Source organism: Thamnophis sirtalis, unplaced genomic scaffold (assembly GCF_051295495.1).
Source record: "Thamnophis sirtalis isolate CommonGarterSnake01/CBP01778 unplaced genomic scaffold, rThaSir2_p1.2 scaffold_4, whole genome shotgun sequence".
NCBI classification, from domain to species: domain Eukaryota; kingdom Metazoa; phylum Chordata; class Lepidosauria; order Squamata; family Natricidae; genus Thamnophis; species Thamnophis sirtalis.
Window position 1 is genome coordinate 62030480 of NW_028261384.1, and position 17842 is coordinate 62048321.

The 17842-nt window shown below is 45.0% G+C and overlaps 1 protein-coding gene across 1 annotated transcript in view; it reads left to right on the forward strand.

Annotated features, from left to right (window-relative positions):
* STAC (SH3 and cysteine rich domain) overlaps positions 1–17842 on the forward strand; it is a 247224-nt gene that overhangs the window by 136661 nt on the left and 92721 nt on the right. The window contains exons 3-4 of the mRNA XM_087713018.1: positions 6788–6888; positions 7828–7909. Of these exons, the coding sequence (XP_087569144.1) occupies positions 6788–6888; positions 7828–7909 (183 nt within the window). The remainder of the gene's footprint in view (positions 1–6787; positions 6889–7827; positions 7910–17842) is intronic.

Consider the following 17842-nt stretch of genomic DNA (forward strand, 5'->3'; position numbering starts at 1 on the left):
CACTGAGTGCATAGGCAGAAGTGGAAGGGGGCCCAGACTCGCCTCTCGTCCTAGAATGAATGATATGCGGGGCCTGCCGGGAAGAATGGGGGCCATGGGAGAGGCAGAAGGGTCTACGGGGATGGGGGCGGGTCGGAGCATTCCGGTTACGACCGGGAGGGGCAGACATGATGAGAGCTACAGGGCTAGCCATTACCGGGGAAGGAGGGCTCGCTACGTCACAGCAATCCCTTGTTCTGGTCCTGAAAGCTCAACTCAAGGACCTGGTGGCAAGAGAAGTCAGGGCTCTGGTCTCAGGTTGTTGTTGCTAAATGCCAGGTCTGTGATCCATAAAGCTCCCCTCGTCCGGGACTTAATACTTGACGAGGGGGCAGACCTGGCATGTATTACTGAAACCTGGCTGGGCCATGAGGGAGGAGTCCCCTCTCAGAAATGTGCCCAGAAGGGTTCCAGGTGCTCCACCAACCGCGACACCAGAGAAAGGGGTGGGGGAGTGGCAGTTATTATTCGAGGGTCATTAGCTCCTCGCAGGATCCCTGCTCCAAAGATTGTGGGGTGTGAGTCTCTTCTCTTGAAGTTGGACCTAGGGATTCAAGTGGGCTTGTTTCTGATGTACCTACCTCCCAGCTGCGTCGCAACAGCCCTGCCTGTGCTCGTAGAGTCAGTAGCCGGATTGGCAGTTGAGTTCCCCAGACTGATAGTACTGGGGGACTTCAACCTGCCATCTCTAGGAGAACACTCTGATGGGGCTCAGGAGTTCATGGCTTCCATGACAACCATGGACTTGACCCAGGTAATTCAGGGTCCGACTCATAGAGCGGGACACACGCTCGACCTTGTATTTCTCTCGGGGCAGTGGAGACCTGATCTTGTACTAAAGGGAATAGAGATCTCGCCCTTGTCATGGTCAGATCACTCCCTGCTGAGGCTTGACTTTCGGAAGCTACTCCCCCACTGCAGGGAGGTGGAACCGATTAAATGGTTCCGCCTCAGGCACCTGATGGACCCGCTGGGATTTCAGAAGGAGCTTGGGGAGATACCTGACTCCCTTGCCCACAATATGATAGAGTCCCTGGTCGTCGCCTGGAATACAGCGGCAACTGGGGCGATGGATCGGATTGCCCCTTTGCGGTCTCTCCACGGCAGTGGATCCAGGAGGGCACCTTGGTTTACCCAGGAACTCCAGGAGATGAAGCACCAAAAGAGATGCCTAGAGCGATGCTGGAGAGCTAGCAACTCCGAATGTGACCGAACACTATTAAGAGCCTTCGTTAGGACTTATTTAGTAGTGATACGGGTGGCAAAATGTGCACATTTTTCCGCTCTTATTGCGTCCGCAGAATCCTGCCCAGCCACCCTGTTTAGGATAACCTGCTCCCTCCTGAAAGGGGAGGACGTGGGGGAACCCTTACAGGGAAGGGCTGAGGAATTCGCTCAGTTTCTGTCAGACAAAATCACTCAGATTCGGGCAGACCTTGACTCCACTTGGACAATACCAGCGGAGATGCCGAGGGAGGGTCTTGATCAGATTTCCTGGAGTGAGTTCCAGCTTGTCACCCCTGAGGAAGTGGACAAGGCCATGGGAGCGATGAGTGCCTCCACCTGCTTACTGGACCCATGTCCCTTCTGGCTGGTCTCGACCAGCAGGGAGGTAACATGAGGCTGGCTCCAGACGATCATGAACACTTCTTTGCAGGAGGGATCTTTCCCGCAACCTCTGAAGGAAGCAGTGGTAAGACCCCTCCTCAAGAAGCCTTCTCTGGACCCAACTATTCTTAGGAACTATCATCCGGTCTCCAACCTCCCTTTTTTAGAGAAGGTTGTTGAGAAGGTGGTGGCCCTTCAACGCCGACAGACCTTGGATGAAGCAGATTATCTTGACTCCTTTCAGTCTGGTTTCAGGCCTGAATACTGCACTGAAACCGCTTTGGTCGCGCTGACCGATGATCTCTGGCAGGCCAGGGATAGAGGACATTCCTCTATCCTGGTGCTCCTTGACCTCTCAGCGGCCTTCAATACCATCGACCATGGTATCCTTCTGCAACGGCTGGAAGAGGTGGGAGTGGGAGGCACCATCTTACAGTGGTTCTCCTCTTACCTCTCTGACAGGTCACAGTCGGTGTTGGTTGGAGGGCAAAGGTCGACCCCTAGGCCCCTTAAATATGGGGTGCTGCAGAACTCAGTCTTGTCCCCCCTCCTATTCAATATCTACATGAAGCCACTGGTGAGATCATTCGTCGGCACGGGATCAAATACCATCAATATGTGGATGATACACAGCTGTATCTCTCCACCCCGTGCCAGCTCAGCGTAGCGGTGGAAGTGATGTACCAGTGCCTGGAAGCTGTCAGGGTCTGGATGGGAGTGAACAAACTTGCACTCAATCCTGACAAGACCGAGTGGCTATGGATGCTGCCCCCCAAGGACAGCCCAGATAGTCCATCCTTAAGCCTGGGGGTTGAAAATTTACACCCCTCAGAGAGGGTCCACAACTTGGGAGTCCTCCTGGATCCGCAGCTGACATTAGAACATCACTACTCGGCTGTGATCAGGGGGGCCTTTGCCCAGGTTCGCCTGGTGTACCAGTTGCGGCCCTATTTGGATCGGGAGGCACTTCAAGCGGTCACTCACGCCCTCGTCACCTCAAGATTTGACTACTGTAATGCGCTCTACATGGGGCTGCCCCTGAAAAGTGTTCAGAGACTACAATTAGTCCAGAATGCAGCCGCGCAAGCGATACTGGGTGTACCACGATACACCCATGTTACACCTATCCTCCCGAAGCTGCACTGGCTTCCTATCGGTCTCCAAACACGATTCAAGGTGCTGGTTATTACCTTTAAAGCCCTACATGGCCTAGGACCTGGATATCTGCGAGACCGTCTTCTGCCGCATATCTCCCAACGGCCGATAAGATCGCACAGGGTGGGCCTTCTCCAGGTGCCGTCAGCCAGACAATGTCAGCTGGCGGCTCCCCGGGGGAGGGCCTTCTCTGTAGCCATTCCGACCCTATGGAATGAACTACCCCCAGAGATCCGGACCCTACCCACTCTCATGGCCTTATGAAAGGCTATCAAAACCTGGCTTTTCTGACAGGCCTGGGGCTGTTGACCTCATGATTGAGGTACAGCCCTGACCAGAGTGGATGTATGATGTGGTTTTTAAACTGTTTCTCTGTTTTAATTGTTTATTTTTTTGCAGTTTGTTTTCTGTAAGCCGCCCAAGTCCTTCGGGATTGGGCGGCCTATAAATGTATTCAATTCAATTCAATTCACAACTTCTGGAGGCAAGCTGTTCCACTGATTGATTGTTCTGTCAGGAAATTTCTCCTCAGTTCTAAGTTGCTTCTCTCCTTGATTAGTTTCCACCCATTGCTTCTTGTTCTACCCTCAGGTGCTTTGGAGAATAGTTTGACCCTCTTCTTTGTGGCAACCCCTGATATATTGGAACATTGCTATCATGTCTCCCCTAGTCCTTCTTTTCATTAAACTAGACATACTTGCAACCATTCTTCATATGTTTTAGCCTCCATTCCCCTAATCATCTTTCTTGCTCTTCTCTGCACTCTTTCTAGAGTCTCCACACCTTTTCTACATCGTGGTGACCAAAACTGAATGCAGCATTCAAGTGTGGCCTTACCAAGGCATTATAAAGTGGTATTAACACTTCACGTGATCTTGATTCTATCCCTCTGTTTATGTAGTCTAGAACTGTGTTGGCTTTTTTGGCAGCTGCTGCACACTGCTGGCTCATATTTAAATGGTTGTCCACTAGGATTCCAAGATCCCTCTCACAGTTACTACTATTGATCAAGGTACCACCTATACTGTACCTGTGCATTTTGTTTTTCTTGCCTAAATGTAAAACCTTACTTTTTTCACCATTGAACTTCATTTTGTTAGATAGTGCCCAATGTTCAAGTTTGTCAAGATTATAACTCTCTAACATAACTCTCTAGATTGTATGCCTGGTTTACAGATGGCTGGTTCTGTTCCTTTGAGAATAGAATCTCCTATCACCAACACTCACCTTCCTTTTTTAGGGTGTGCAGTCTGCGGTGCTTTTTTGTTTATCTCAGCTGTATTTGTTGATGTGACTTTTTAAGGGGTATTTGATGATGTCTCTTTTCTAGGTATCTGCATGTTTTCTTTGAGTGGGCCTGCATATTTTAATCTAGGGGGAGAAATCAATTGCCCAGTTTTAACAGGGCTGCTTCTGGTTAGGTTAGATTGGCTTAGATGTATGCTGTTTTTTCTTTGGGTTTCCTTCTTTGTGTGACATACCTCCATTTATCTTCCTCTAGGGGTTTATTATCAGGGTCAAATCCTCTGGGAGTTATTTGTTCATTATATGGTTCAATTTGGGCATAGTTTTCTTGTATAGGTTGGAGTTGGGCTAGAGTTGCCTTTAGATTCCTTACTTTTTCTTCTAGCAGTACACATAGTTTACATTTAATACATGTATAATTTTGATGTTCTTTGGGCATAAGCACACACATGGAACATATACTGCATGCCACAGTAGTGTCAGTCACCTGTTCCATGAGTTTGTTTCTTTTTGCTGGTTCTTTTTGTGACAAAACAATTATGTAAATTTTGGAGATTTTATCTCAATCTACATGGAGAGAAGTAAGCAGTGAGTTACCACAAGGTTCCGTCTTAGGATCAGTACTCTTCAATATCTTCATAAACGACTTAGATGAGGGAATAGAAGGGGAATTTACCCCTTCTATTTGCGGATGATACTAAGCTGGCAGGAATAGCTAACACTCTAGAAGACAAACTCAGGATCTTGACAGACTTGAATACTGAGTCCTATCTAACAAAATGAAATTCAAAGTAAAGAAAAGTGAAGTCCTATACTTAGGTAAGAAAAACCAAAAGGACACTTCTAAACTGGATGAAACCAGACTTAATAGCAGTGTCTGTGAGAGGGATCTTGGAGGCTAGTGGACAACCAGCTAAATATGAGCCAGCAGTGTTCAGCAGTGGCCAAAAAAGCCAATGCACTCTTAAATTGCATTAACAGAGGGATACAATAAAGATCAAGTGAGGTACTAATATCACTCTATAAAAACTAGTAAGACCACACCTAGAGTACTACATCCAGTTTTGGTCACCACACTATAAAAAAGATATTGAGATTCTAGAAAAAGTGCAGAGGAGAGCAACCAGGATGATTAGGTGACTGAAGACGAAAACATATGAAGAATCGTTACAGGAACTAGGCATGGCTAGTCTAGTGAAGAGAAGTACCATGGGAGATATGATAGCAGTGTTCCAATATTTGAGGGGCTGCCACAGAGGAGGCGGGGGTCAAGCTATTTTCCAAAACACCTGAAGGCCAGACAAGGAATAATGGATGGAAACTGAGCAAGCAGATTCAGCCTAGAAATAAGGAGGAACCTTCTGACAATGAGAACAGTCAACTAATAGCTTGCCCTCGGAAGTTGTGGGAGCTTCATCACTTGAGATTTTCAAGAAGAAATTGGAGTGCCATTTGTCAGAAATGTGTAAGGTCTCCTGCTTGAGTAGTGGGCTGGGGTGGACCAGATGACCTATAAGGTCCCTTCCAACTCTGTTAATCTGTTAGAATAGGCAATGCTTGGGCAGAAAGACAGTACCCTAACCTGATCAGAGTTATATGTGCAGGATGTTTGTTGCATACAAATCTATAGGAAATGCAAGTGGAGATTACAGGAAAATGTATGTCAAGAAATTGAGAAATCATTCATCTTCCTATTGGATTGAGTGAGAAACTAGTGATGCACAAGAGTTACTGTTCTGGAACCAATTTTATTTATTTCAGCAGTTTTGTCTATTTAAATGATGAGGATTTGGACCTGATATTCTCCCCTTTACTAACCAGGTCCCATTGCTAGATCTTAATCAATGTTACAAGATATATGGCAAAAATATTTCAGGGAAGCATTTCTGTAAATATCTTTATTGTAAGAGAGAGTGGAGACTAGATCTGCATTTTTATTGTATTTGTATTTCATGCAAAGTCCCTGCTTAATATGCATTTGTTTAGTAACCGCTCTAAGTTATGATAAGTAAAACAAACAGATTTATAACCAATAGTACTGGCTGCTGCAGTACTCCACAGTCACATGAACAAACTTCAACTGTAAATTATATTTACAGTTAGCTCTGTGACCTGGCCCTACCCATCTGATCCTGCTTGCCATCATGCCCACTGCACCAAATGCCATCTGGAACCTTATTTCTCACTGCATTCTTTTGCACCGGTAAAGCCATGGGATCTCTTACAGGCTGCCAAACCCTTGCAATATTTCATACATTTCTGTTTTTAAAGGGGAAAGATGACACATGAGACTGTGATCTCTAGTCCTGCTTAAGCATGAAAAGCCAGCAGATAGACTTTGGGTCAGTCATTCTGTCTCATTCCAGCTTCTCACAGAATTTTTGTTGTGGGAAAAAATAGGAGGAGGAAGGAGTATTAGGTATGTTTACCATCTTGAATTATTCATAAAAATAATAAATGTTGGGTTAAAATCTTTTTTAAAAATTCATTTTTAAAAATGATTTTTATCATTTACATATGTACAATTCTGCTTTCTCATATACTTGAGATGCAATTATTTGCAGATCAAATAGGTTTTTCCAGACTCACTTCACCATATATGTAAAAATGAAACAGATTCCATTTACTTAAAATAACTGGAAGTTTTGCAGTGCAGAGAAGTTGAATCTCATTTGAATATGTATGCCATGTCATTTGGTGAGCATATGGAAACTATTGATTGTATCTGTGCCTTTGACAGGGACAAATGCTAAACATGGATTACGCTGTAAGGCATGCAAACTGAGCATTCACCACAAATGTGCAGAAAGCACAGGACAGCAACGATGCATGGGCAAATTGGTAAGCCAATATAACTATTGAATAAACCTGGAAATAAGGTTCAGTAAGAGATGTTGGTCTAACAGATCCCTCCAATCTTCTTGATTTAGCTGAGTTAAAGAAATATACTTGCACTACTAAAAGGTTATAGAAATCATTCCCTGTCTCTTTATGTTTACGTAGCATAGGTCCCTATTGGCAGATATAATATTGAGTATTTTCATTTTGTACATTCTTCTTTCTGCAAGGACTGTGTTGCTGATTTCTATAATCTTCTGGGGCCTCCTTACTGTGTTTTTGGCTATTTCCATCCTTTCTTTACTTTGCAAGCAATGGCAAGACTGAAGAAGTGAAGCAGTCTGCTGTTCTTGTCTTATACTCTGCTTTTTGACAGTTTGCAGATCTCCAATCCACAAATTTGTCAAAAGGCAAATAAGTGGACAGTAATACTGAGGAGGATCAGTTAAAGCTACCTTGACCAAGGGCCCTCTAAATTCTGGACTGTGCCCTAAATTCAGCAGAAAAGCAAATGTGGTTTCCTGGTTTCCTTCTGAATCAGAACAAAAGTCCTACTAGTTCCTTTCCATGAAGGCTCCATCTCAACACTTCTCTTACAACACCTTAATGTGCAAATGCCATCTGTATTATTGTAATAGCCTTATTCAAATATTCTTTTTATAATGTAAACCTGTAGATATATACTTTAAAGTAAGTAAGAATTTCTAAACTTTCTGAATTTCTAAAAAAATCTGAATTAATTTTTTCTCAGTATTGCTCTACAAATGCAGAGAGTATTTTCATGATTGTTGGGAAAAGTGCAGTTGTTGTAAGAATTAGAGCAGATACTAAGTGAATGAATGGGCTCTGAAATGCCTTTTTGTCTTTAAATTTAAATGTGTGTACCCAGTGCCTTTAATTTTCCTAATCTCATATCTTCATTTCCTTTCTCTTACTTTCTAGCCCAAAGGTTTCAGCCGTTACTACAGCAGTCCCCTTCTCATTCAGGAGCAGTTTGGATGCATCAAAGAAGTCATGCCAATTGGTAAACTCAAGATTAATTTTCTGTTTGTTATTGTTTCTCTTTTTCTGTTCTATGAACTTGATGTTCAGTGTCCTGTATAACTTTTATATGTTTTCATTCATGACACTCATTTTCCTTCCTGGAATTTTCCAAATCTTGTTGAAGAGGGAAATTTCAATAAAGAAAAAAACACACAAATATTACATAAAGTTCATAAACCTGAAAATCCCCATGCCAAAGGCACGTTTGGGGACTGTTAACAACATAAACAGAATATGATTTCAAGGGGTTTTTTTCTCTAAAAGTCACAGGGATAAGAGATTCTAAAGGGTAATTGAGGTTTACAGCCAGACCATAATAAAATATAGTTGCTTTTGATTACTTAGACAGATGAAAGTAAATATATAAGTAGCAGGAGATGAATCACCCATAGCTAACAAAAATAAAAGCATTTAGACAACTACAATTCACTGAAGTAGCTTCCTAGCTGAATTATAATGTAAATTAGAACTTCTGAATTAACCTCTTAACTATTCTACTACACTGCCTTGTCATGGAGCATTTCTCCACATTTTTTGCAATGTTGTTTCCTCCTCTCCTCAGTTTCTGCTGTTACTATTGTGTTGTCCCCAATTCGGGTCTGATCCTGGTGCTGAAGCAAATGATGGACGCCAGACACGAGGTGCAGGTTTTCTGATTGCTTTTTATTGGAGTACTCCAAGGAAAAGGGTTCCTGGTCAAAAGGCCAAGAACCAAGAACAAAGGATTAAGAAAGCTTTATATGTTTTCACTAAAGGAGAAGGCGGGACAAGGTGAAATAATAAGAAATATCCTCTAATCAACATTTTAGCAATAATTCTACAATTTGTTCTATTGGTATATAGCTGTCCCATTCTGAAGCCTTGGCTAATGAATACTCCAGGAGTTATCTAATAGACATTTCATTTGCTGCAGACCATCTCCATTGCTAACTTTTGGCTAAGGTCTGCAAGTTGTCTAATCCTTGTTATTTTTATCAACTTTCTAACTACCCACAATTCAGTGACATGCGGTGAGGTTTATGCCTGGTGAGGCTCAGCTGGGCATCCTTTTGCGAAGCCTCAGCGGTGGGGGGGGGATTTGTGGCCGAGGCGGTGGGGGGGGGATTTGCATCGCGGGAGCCGCCAAGCGCCCAGGTCTGCAGCAAAGGTGCTTGGCAGCTCCCGCGATGCAAAGTGCCCCGCCGCCCACCCGCTGACCCGGCCTGCGGCTGCTGCTTCTCCAAACTCCACTGTTTGAAGTCTCGGATCGCCTCTGGGGAAAAGCTGAGTGAGAAGCGGAGCGAAGCTTCTCCGTGGCCTCCCGGTGCTGCGCAGAACCTCTGCGCAGCGTCGGGAGGCCGCGGAGAAGCTTCGCTCCGCTTCTCACTCAGCCTTCCCCCAGAGGCGATCCGAGACTTCCAGTGGCGGAGTTTGGAGAAGCAGCAGCCGCAGGCCGGGTCAGCGGGTGGGCGGCGGGGCACTTTGCATTGTGGGAGCCGCCAAGCGCCCAGGTCTGCAGTAAAGGCACTTGGCAGCTCCCGTGATGCAAAGTGCCCATCTCCACAAGAAAGAAGCGAGGGCTTCTCCCGCCTGGCTCTTGTAAGGAAGCGTTAAGCGTTTTGTGGCTGGCTGAAATGCGCGGACATTTCCAGCCACCCACAGGGGGACTAGGAGGGAAGGAGTCGCTCCTCGGGAGTCTATCTAGCCAGCAGCCCCAGGAGACACCCCCCACCCCCCAGAGAAGAATTGGGGCCACCAAAGCTCCCACACCCACCCACCTTTGGGATGCAAGAGACAGCAAGGCTTGCAGCGAAGGGAATCTGGACCCTGGGAAGGTTGGGGAGGGGTGAAGAGCGAACCTCCTCCTTCTCCCCCACTCCTCTCTCCTCTGAAGCGCGCCCTCCGAAATAACCCGCCCAATGTAAGCGTGCTCAAGAAGACATGATTGGCTGCTTCCAGATCAGGAGGCAGGAGAATTAGTGCCTCTTTTCCATCTGAACTTCTTTGCCTTTTAACTCTTTCTTAACTTTTAGAAGGCAAAAAATTCCTTATGGAAAAGAGGCCCCGAGTTCTCTTGCCTCCTGCTTTGGTTATCACTAAGCAGACACCAAGCCACTGTGACCTGGAATCTGGTAGCAACTATCTTGGCTTTAATTATTTTTAAAAAATATTTAAATTTCTTTTCTTTTCCTGAGGAGAGTGGTGAGGCTCCGTCTCCCTTGCCTCTAGTGACTGCACGTCCCTGCCACAATTGCTACAAGCTTTACACTTGCATATTTCCTGTTGATTAGCATTCTTTGTTCTTGTGAGACAGACTCACACACCCCAATTACAGTCTTTCTGATTTACTTGTGCCACGACCTTGCTTTTGTAGCCAGCCCATCAATTGGGGAACCAAGGAGCAGGGAAGATTATTCTGCCTACCAGAATTTTCCACTTATCCCCAAAAAGAGCACAGACTGCTTGCCTTCCTACTTATCTCCCCTTCACTGATTGAGTTCACATACTATCAATGGACCAACAATAGCATGAAGCAACAATGGCAGGAGCATGCAGCAATTAGCTGGCTATCTGATCCTTTGCTATGTCATTGCTGTCATGGATTCAAAAGGCCAGGAATGGCAGGACAAAAAATATTAAGCTGTTGAAAGTAGTAGAAATTACCAGCAGAAATAAGAATCTTTCAAAATACTTTCTGCAAGTTCTCGATTCAGGAAGGGTTGGTGGAGGAGAATGTTGGCTACTAGATGAACTTCTGTTTTCTTCAACAATCAAAGAAGAAATGGCTGTGGTGTCACAGAATCTTACAATGAGATGGAAAGAGTTCTACTATAGTGTTCCAAGAGTTATTATTATTACTATAAATGTCTCAGATTCCTCTCCAATCAGCATAGAATCTTTGCACAAGTAAACTTATTCCATTTACTTTTAGAATCTTTTTCATCTAGTCATAAAACAGGGTAATTCCGGTGTGACAACATATTTTCCATAAACAATAAGCAGTTGATAAAGCATGGGGGATGATATCTAAGGTGACCAGATTTTCAGATTGGTAAAGAGGGACACCATTGATGGGGAGGGGGGGCTTGATTAAAAATTTTATATTTTGTCAAAAGGTCACCCCAGGACATTGAAACCAGCTTAAATACGAATTTGTTGCCAAACAAAATTTTGATCACGTGACCATGAGGATGCTGCAATGGTCGCTAAGTGTGAAAAATGGTCGCAATGGTCGCTAAGTGTGAAAAATGGTCATCAGTCACTTTTTTCAATGCCATTGTAACTTTGGTCACTAAATGTTTTCCCCCTCCTCGAGACACCTCACTTCTTCCTTCATTCCTCTTGCTTATCTACCTTCATCTTATCCGTCTTCTGCTCTTTCCCTCCCTTCCTTTCTCCTTCCATCCTCTCTTCTTTCCTCACTCACTCCCTTCCTCCTTTTCTCTTCCTTCCTCCTTCCATTCTTTCAGCTTCATTTCTTTTGCCTATCTACCTTCTCTGTCTTTCTGCTCTTTCCATTTCTCTCTTCCTCTTCGCTTCTGTTCCTTCCTCCTTCCATCCTTTCACCTTCCCTCCTTCCTATTTCTTCCTTCATCCTTCCTTCTGCCTATCTACCTTCACCTTCTCTGTCTTTCTGCTCTTTCCTTGTCTTCCCCTTTTCTCCCTCCCTCCCTTCTTTCCTTTCTAGTTCCATCTTTTCTTCTTTCCTCTCTCCCTCCCTTTTTCTTTCTTCCTTTCTTCCTTCTTCCTCTTGCCTATCAACTTCATCCTCTTTGTCTTTCTGCTCTTTCCCTCTCTTCCCTCTCTACCCCTTTTCTTCCTACCTCCTTCCCTCTTTTCTCCCTCCCTTCTTCTTTTTCTTCCTTTCTTCTTCCATCTTCCTCCTTCTCTTTCCATTCTTTCTCCTTCCTTCCATCTTTTCTCCTTCCATCTTCTCCCCCTCCCTTCTTCTTTTCCTTCCCCACTCCCTCCTTCCTTCCTCTCCTTCCCACTCCTTGCAACTGCAATCAGAACCGCAGACAGGGAAGAAGAAGAGGAGGAAGCGGTGGCCGAGCCGAATACTTTTGAGAGGGGACGGGCGCGACCTGGGAAGCGTCGGCACGGCCTCCGCTGTTGCCAATCATGCCCGTCCCCGCTCAAAAGGATTCGGCTCGGCCACCGCTTCCTCCTCTTCTTCTTCCTCCACCTCCTCCTCCTCCCTGTCCATGGTGGCAGTCACAGGATGGGGCGGTGGTGAGAGAGAGAGGGTTCCATCCCGCAAGAGTGGAAGTTCTCTGCGCAAGGCGGTAAAGAAGGTGGAACTCGAAGCAACAGCCCAGAGCTTCTGTCACCGGTGGCGGCACCTATGCTGTGGTGGGAAGTGACCATGCCTCGCGGAGTCGCAAAGGCGGGCTCGGGCTCTGGAAGAGGCAGAGGGAAAGAAGGCGGCGGCGGCGGGGGGACCCGCAGCTCGGTGGGCATCTCCTCGCAGGACGGAACCATCTCTCACTCGCTCGCTTGCTCTCTCGCCACCGCCCCATCCTGTGACCGCCACCATGGACGGGGAGGAGGAGGAGGTGGAGGAAGAAGAGGAGGAAGTGGTGGCCGAGCCGAATCCTTTTGAGAGGGGATGGGCACGACCTGGGAGACACAGGGAAACTCCGCAAAGGAGGAGAAGGAGAGGAGGGCCGTCTCCTCCCCCCCAGCACCTCCCGATTCCCACCGGTACCGTTACTCACCAGTTAAGCTGCAGCAAGCAAAAGACGAAATGAAATGGAGACTCGCATGGCGTGCTAAGCTAAGTGGACTCCAGCCAATCAGTGAGCTGGCTGGTGGAAAACTTTAAGCATGCCGCGTGCTTAAAGTTTTCCATCGCAGCCAGCTCACTGATTGGCTGGAGTCCAGGCCAATCAATGAGCGGCAGGCTGGGCTGGCTTAGATAGATAGATAGATAGATAGATAGATAGATAGATAGATAGATAGATAGATAGATAGATAGATATGTAGATAGAACGGAATGAGCGAACTAGCAGCTGATGGGCAGGGGAGCGAGCGAGCTGCGAGCGCCAAAATAAAGCGGGCTTTTTTTAGAATGGCCCGGGACATAGGAAAAATTATTGAAAGGTGTGCCTGTCCTGCCAGATGCGGGATGTCTGGTCACCTTAATGATATCTGGAGTCTTTGTTCTAAGACAGGGTGTCAAATTCAAGGCCCATGGTCAGATACAGCCTGTGCAGTGGTCCTGGACACTGTAAGGGCATGTGCGCATGTGCACAGGAGGCATCAAGCCACAATCACTTAGGCCCACCCCACCCCATCCTGCTTGGATGCCACCAGGTTGCAGATAAGTGCCATGCCTACACCAGCATCTCTGGCCTTTCAGATATGTGTGTTTGTACATGCATGCATGCACTCACATGGGGGGGGGGAGGTGTCAGCAGCTGGCCCTCCAAGAAGCAGGCATGGTGGTGGCAGCACCAGCAGCAGACATAATTGGGGAAGTCACATGATGCGGATCTTTGGACATGCCTGCTCCATTCCATGTGGCTGGGATAGGACAGGTAGCTGCCCAGCACATCCAGAAGGCCAGACCATGAGCCTCCCCCACCCTGTGCCTCTGCCCCCAGGTACTGCTGCCATGGTGTCACCACAGCCACTCCATCCCGTCTGTTTTTTTTAAAAATAATTTTTATTGAATGTTTTAATCTTGAAAACAAAACACAAAACATACATAACAATATAAGGTAATTATACAGCCTTCTGTATCGGCTTTCCTGTTTAGCCCTTATAATTCTCCATTCTGCATTGCCTTCCTATTGCTTTAACCTATAATATAACATCAGTAGTGCTAACATATTGATTATTTATATCACCGTATTACATTCTCTATTTTCTGTTTTGACTTCTGTTTTCTAGCCACATATAAATTTTATTCCATATTTTATGGAAATCCGATTCTTCTCTTTCTTTTAGTTCTATTGTCATTTTGTCCATCTCTGCACATTCAAGTACTTTTCTAATTATCGTTTCATCTGCGGGTGTATTGATTTTTTTACAGTTTTGTGTGAAAGCAATTATGGCTACAGTGAGTATGTGTATGATTATGTATTGAGATTGTTTATCCATTTTTTGGTCTAATAGTCCTAATAGGAATGCTTCTAGTTTCAGTTCTATTTTTCGCTCTGTCATTTCTTCTAACCATTTCCAAATTTTGCACCAGTATTTCCTTGTGATGAGGCATGTCCATCACATATGGTAGAATATTCCAGACTTGTGGCTACATCTCCAACATTTGGGGAATAAATTTGGGTACATTTTGGGCAATCTCGCTGGAGGCAAATGCCATCTATGAAACATTTTATAGAGGTTTTCTTTGTAAGCTACTGCCATTGTAAATTTATAATTTCTTTCCCATAATTTATCCCATTTTTCTTATATTATGGCCAAAATTTCTTCCCAAGCTAATCATTTTCTCCTTTACTGTCTCTTCCTCCATTTTATATCTTAAAATAAATTATATAATCTAATAATCATTTTTCCTCCTGTTCCTAATAATATTTTATCTAATTCCATTTGTTTCTCATGTATTCCGTATTGTTCCCAACCTTTCTTAAATCTTTTAAATTTGTAAATAGGGCCACCATTCCATACTTATTCCTTGTGTTTTCAGATCTTGTATTGATTTTAGTTCTCCTTTTTCATCTAAGAGTTCTGCATAACTTACCATTTTGCTGAGATCCCATCTGTTTTTACTTGTAGTTGGAGAGCAGATTGCTGAAGGTCATCTCCTCAGCCAGTTCATCCCCCTTGTGTGACTTGCCCTTGGCCTGCACATGGAGCACATTCTCTTCATGCACCCAATACACTTTAGCACTGCAGTGGGCTGCTGCCACCACTGAGGCTGTCAGCAGCTCATGCAGGTCTAGTAGGCTCCTGTAGTCACCACCTGGAGCACCATGTCTGCCCAGCCCAAAGGAGGCGAAGTGGCCATGTTTACGGGCCATACGCAGTACACTGCAACCACCCTGGCCATGCCCTTCCTTCCCATGGCCCCTGCAGGAAAACCACAATAATGATCTGTCCCTCAATTAAATCGAGTTTGACACATCTGTTCTAAGATGTTCACTTTGCCAAACATTATTGCTGTTTTATTCTTACTGTCAAGCTGGCCTCCTTCAGCAACCAAGAAAGAAACCACTTAACTCTGTTTTGCAGAATTAAGAGTACTTTTACTGGTTATGAAAAGATAGCAGCTAAGTAAAGCAAGGTCTGAGGCAAAAGTGCATGAAATCATACATATCAATATTTGTCCAATACCCTCCCCCCGGTAACCCCCATCCCATTGTCCAATCTGCAAATCCCTCAGGTGTCATGTGGGTTGCATCTCCAAGAAGCATCATCAGGTTGGTATGCAGGATGGTTGGCCTTGACCAACTCTAAACATCAACCATCAGCATGCGCAGTAGATGGTGAGAACAAAACTCCCTCTTAACAATCTCTCCTGTACCAAATCTTCCCCTCCCAAATACCCCCCTCCCCAACTCAATGGCAGCTGAAAGCGAATAGCGAAACAGAGGCTGACATCTGGCCTCCTTCAGGAAGAGAAGTCATCCCTGCAAGAGAAACAACAATAGAAAAGAAAACATAAATATGTACATTACAAATAATATTAAGGCTTATCAGGGTACTTGGTGTAGAACTTCTGTAAAAGTCTAGGAGTCCTAACATGAGATTTATCAACCCATTCAGTATGGGAGGGGGGGAAATGTTTCCAGGACACCAGATACTGAAACTCCTATATTTCCTGGAGTCCTAGATTTCTTTAACTTCAAAATGCTGCTCTCCTCAATAAGAAGAGGAGCTGGGGGTGCAGGTTGAGGCAGACAAAAGGAAGAAGTGTGCTCTCACTTCAACAGGATCATGTGAAACACAGGATAAATCCACCTCAGATTCTTTGGCAATTCCAATCGTACAGAAACAGGATTTATGATTTTCACAATAGGGAATGGACCAACATACTTCGGGCCCAGTTTTTTCGATTTTTGGGTGGTTTGCAGAAACTTGTTGAACAAAAACACGCAATCCCCAACTTTGTACTCTTTCGGCTTCAACCTCTTTTTATCAGCCTGTTTCTTGTGCTCCTGGTGAGCAGCCTCCAACGCATTGCGGGTCATGGGCCAAAATTGGCAAAGTTGATCATTCCACTTGGAGAGGGACAGAATTTGTGGTTTGTCTTGAGGTAACTCAGGAATCGGTATAAAGTCCTGGCCAAACACAACTCTAAAAGGGGTCAAGCTTGTACTACTGTGCACAGAGTTATTGTATGTCACCTTAGCATGTGGTAACAGTTCAGCCCAATTATCTTGCTGTTAATTGATGAAACACCAGAGGTACTGTTTCAGAACAGAATTAGTCCATTCACAAGCCCCATTAGTCTGAGGATGGTGAGTGGAGCCAATTAACTTCAGAAACTCTTTTCAAAAGAGGGAGGTGAATTTGACCCCCCTATCCGAAATTATGCATTCAGGTACTCCATGTAATTGATACATATGTGAAATAAATAACTTAGCTGACAACTTAGCTGATGGGATTTTGGAACAGGGCACAAAATGAACTTGTTTGGAAAACAGATCAGTGATTACCCAAATCACGGTATTTCCTAGACTCTCTGGCAATTCAACAATGAAGTCCATCGATATCTCCTTCCATGGGGCCTCAGGGCAGGCTGCACTTTGGAGAAGGCCCGGGGCTTCCCCGGTGGTCATTTTGCAGCTGCACAAACAGGACAACTGGCAATGTAGGACTCAATGTCTTTTTTCAATGAAGGCCACCAAAATTGCCTCTTAATCAGATGCAAAATCTTTACAAATCCAAATTGCCTGCCATTCTCGAATCGTGGGCCCGTTGAAGAACAATAGGTTTCAGGTTAGCAGGAACATACAATATAGCTCCTACCCAAGCTAGTCCATCTTTCATGGTGCATTCATTTGAATGTTCTTTGAACCAATCATTGGACTCAAGGCCTTCCTTGAGTTTGCATGTTAGATCCATAGTGACCTCTAAATTCGCTGTGCCTTGGCTCTTGTAACCACTGGGGCAGCCAGACTTTTTGCTGGGATGAGTGTGTGAACGTTCAGCTTAGAGTTGTTGTACTGGGGAAGCCTAAACAAAGCATTGGCCATGAAGTCCCCCCCCCCCGGAATGTACTTGAGGGTAATGTTGAAATGGTTGAAGTGTTGTGCCCAACACACCTGTTTAGGAGATAGCTTACACAGGGTCTTCAATGCCTCCAAATTTTTATGATCATTCCATACTTCAAAAGGGTGTTTTGCCCCTTCTAGAAAATGTTGCCAGGTCATCAAGGCCTATCTGACAGCTAAAGCTTCCTTTTCCCATATAGCCCATCTCCTCTCTGTCTCTGTAAGCTTACATGAGGTGTAAGCACATGGCTGCAATTTTCCATCAGCATTTATTTGAAGTAATACAGCCCCCACCGCCACATCACTGGCATCAGCTTGAATGATAAATAGTGCCTCCATATCTGGATGTTTCAAAACAGGTTCAGCTGCAAAGACTCGCTTTAATTTTTTGAAAGCAGCTTGACACTCCATAGTCCAGTTCAAAGGCTTAACCAGTCTGGGTTTGGTCTCCCATTTTGATTTTAGGAGATTTGTAATGGGCAGAGCAATGCTGGCGAATGAGGGAATAAATTGACGATAACAATTCGCAAATCCCAAAAAACTTTGTAATTGTTTGCGGGTGCGAGGCGGTGCCCACTCAGTGACAGCCTTGACTTTCGCTGGGTCCATCTTGATGCCATTGTGGGAGATGCGGTAGCCATCTCCCACAATTTGGCATAAAGTTCGGCGGCCCAGAGGTTCTTTAGTACTGATCACACTAAAGTCATGTGTTCATCACATGTTTCCGTGTAGATAAGGATGTTGTCAAGGTAGAC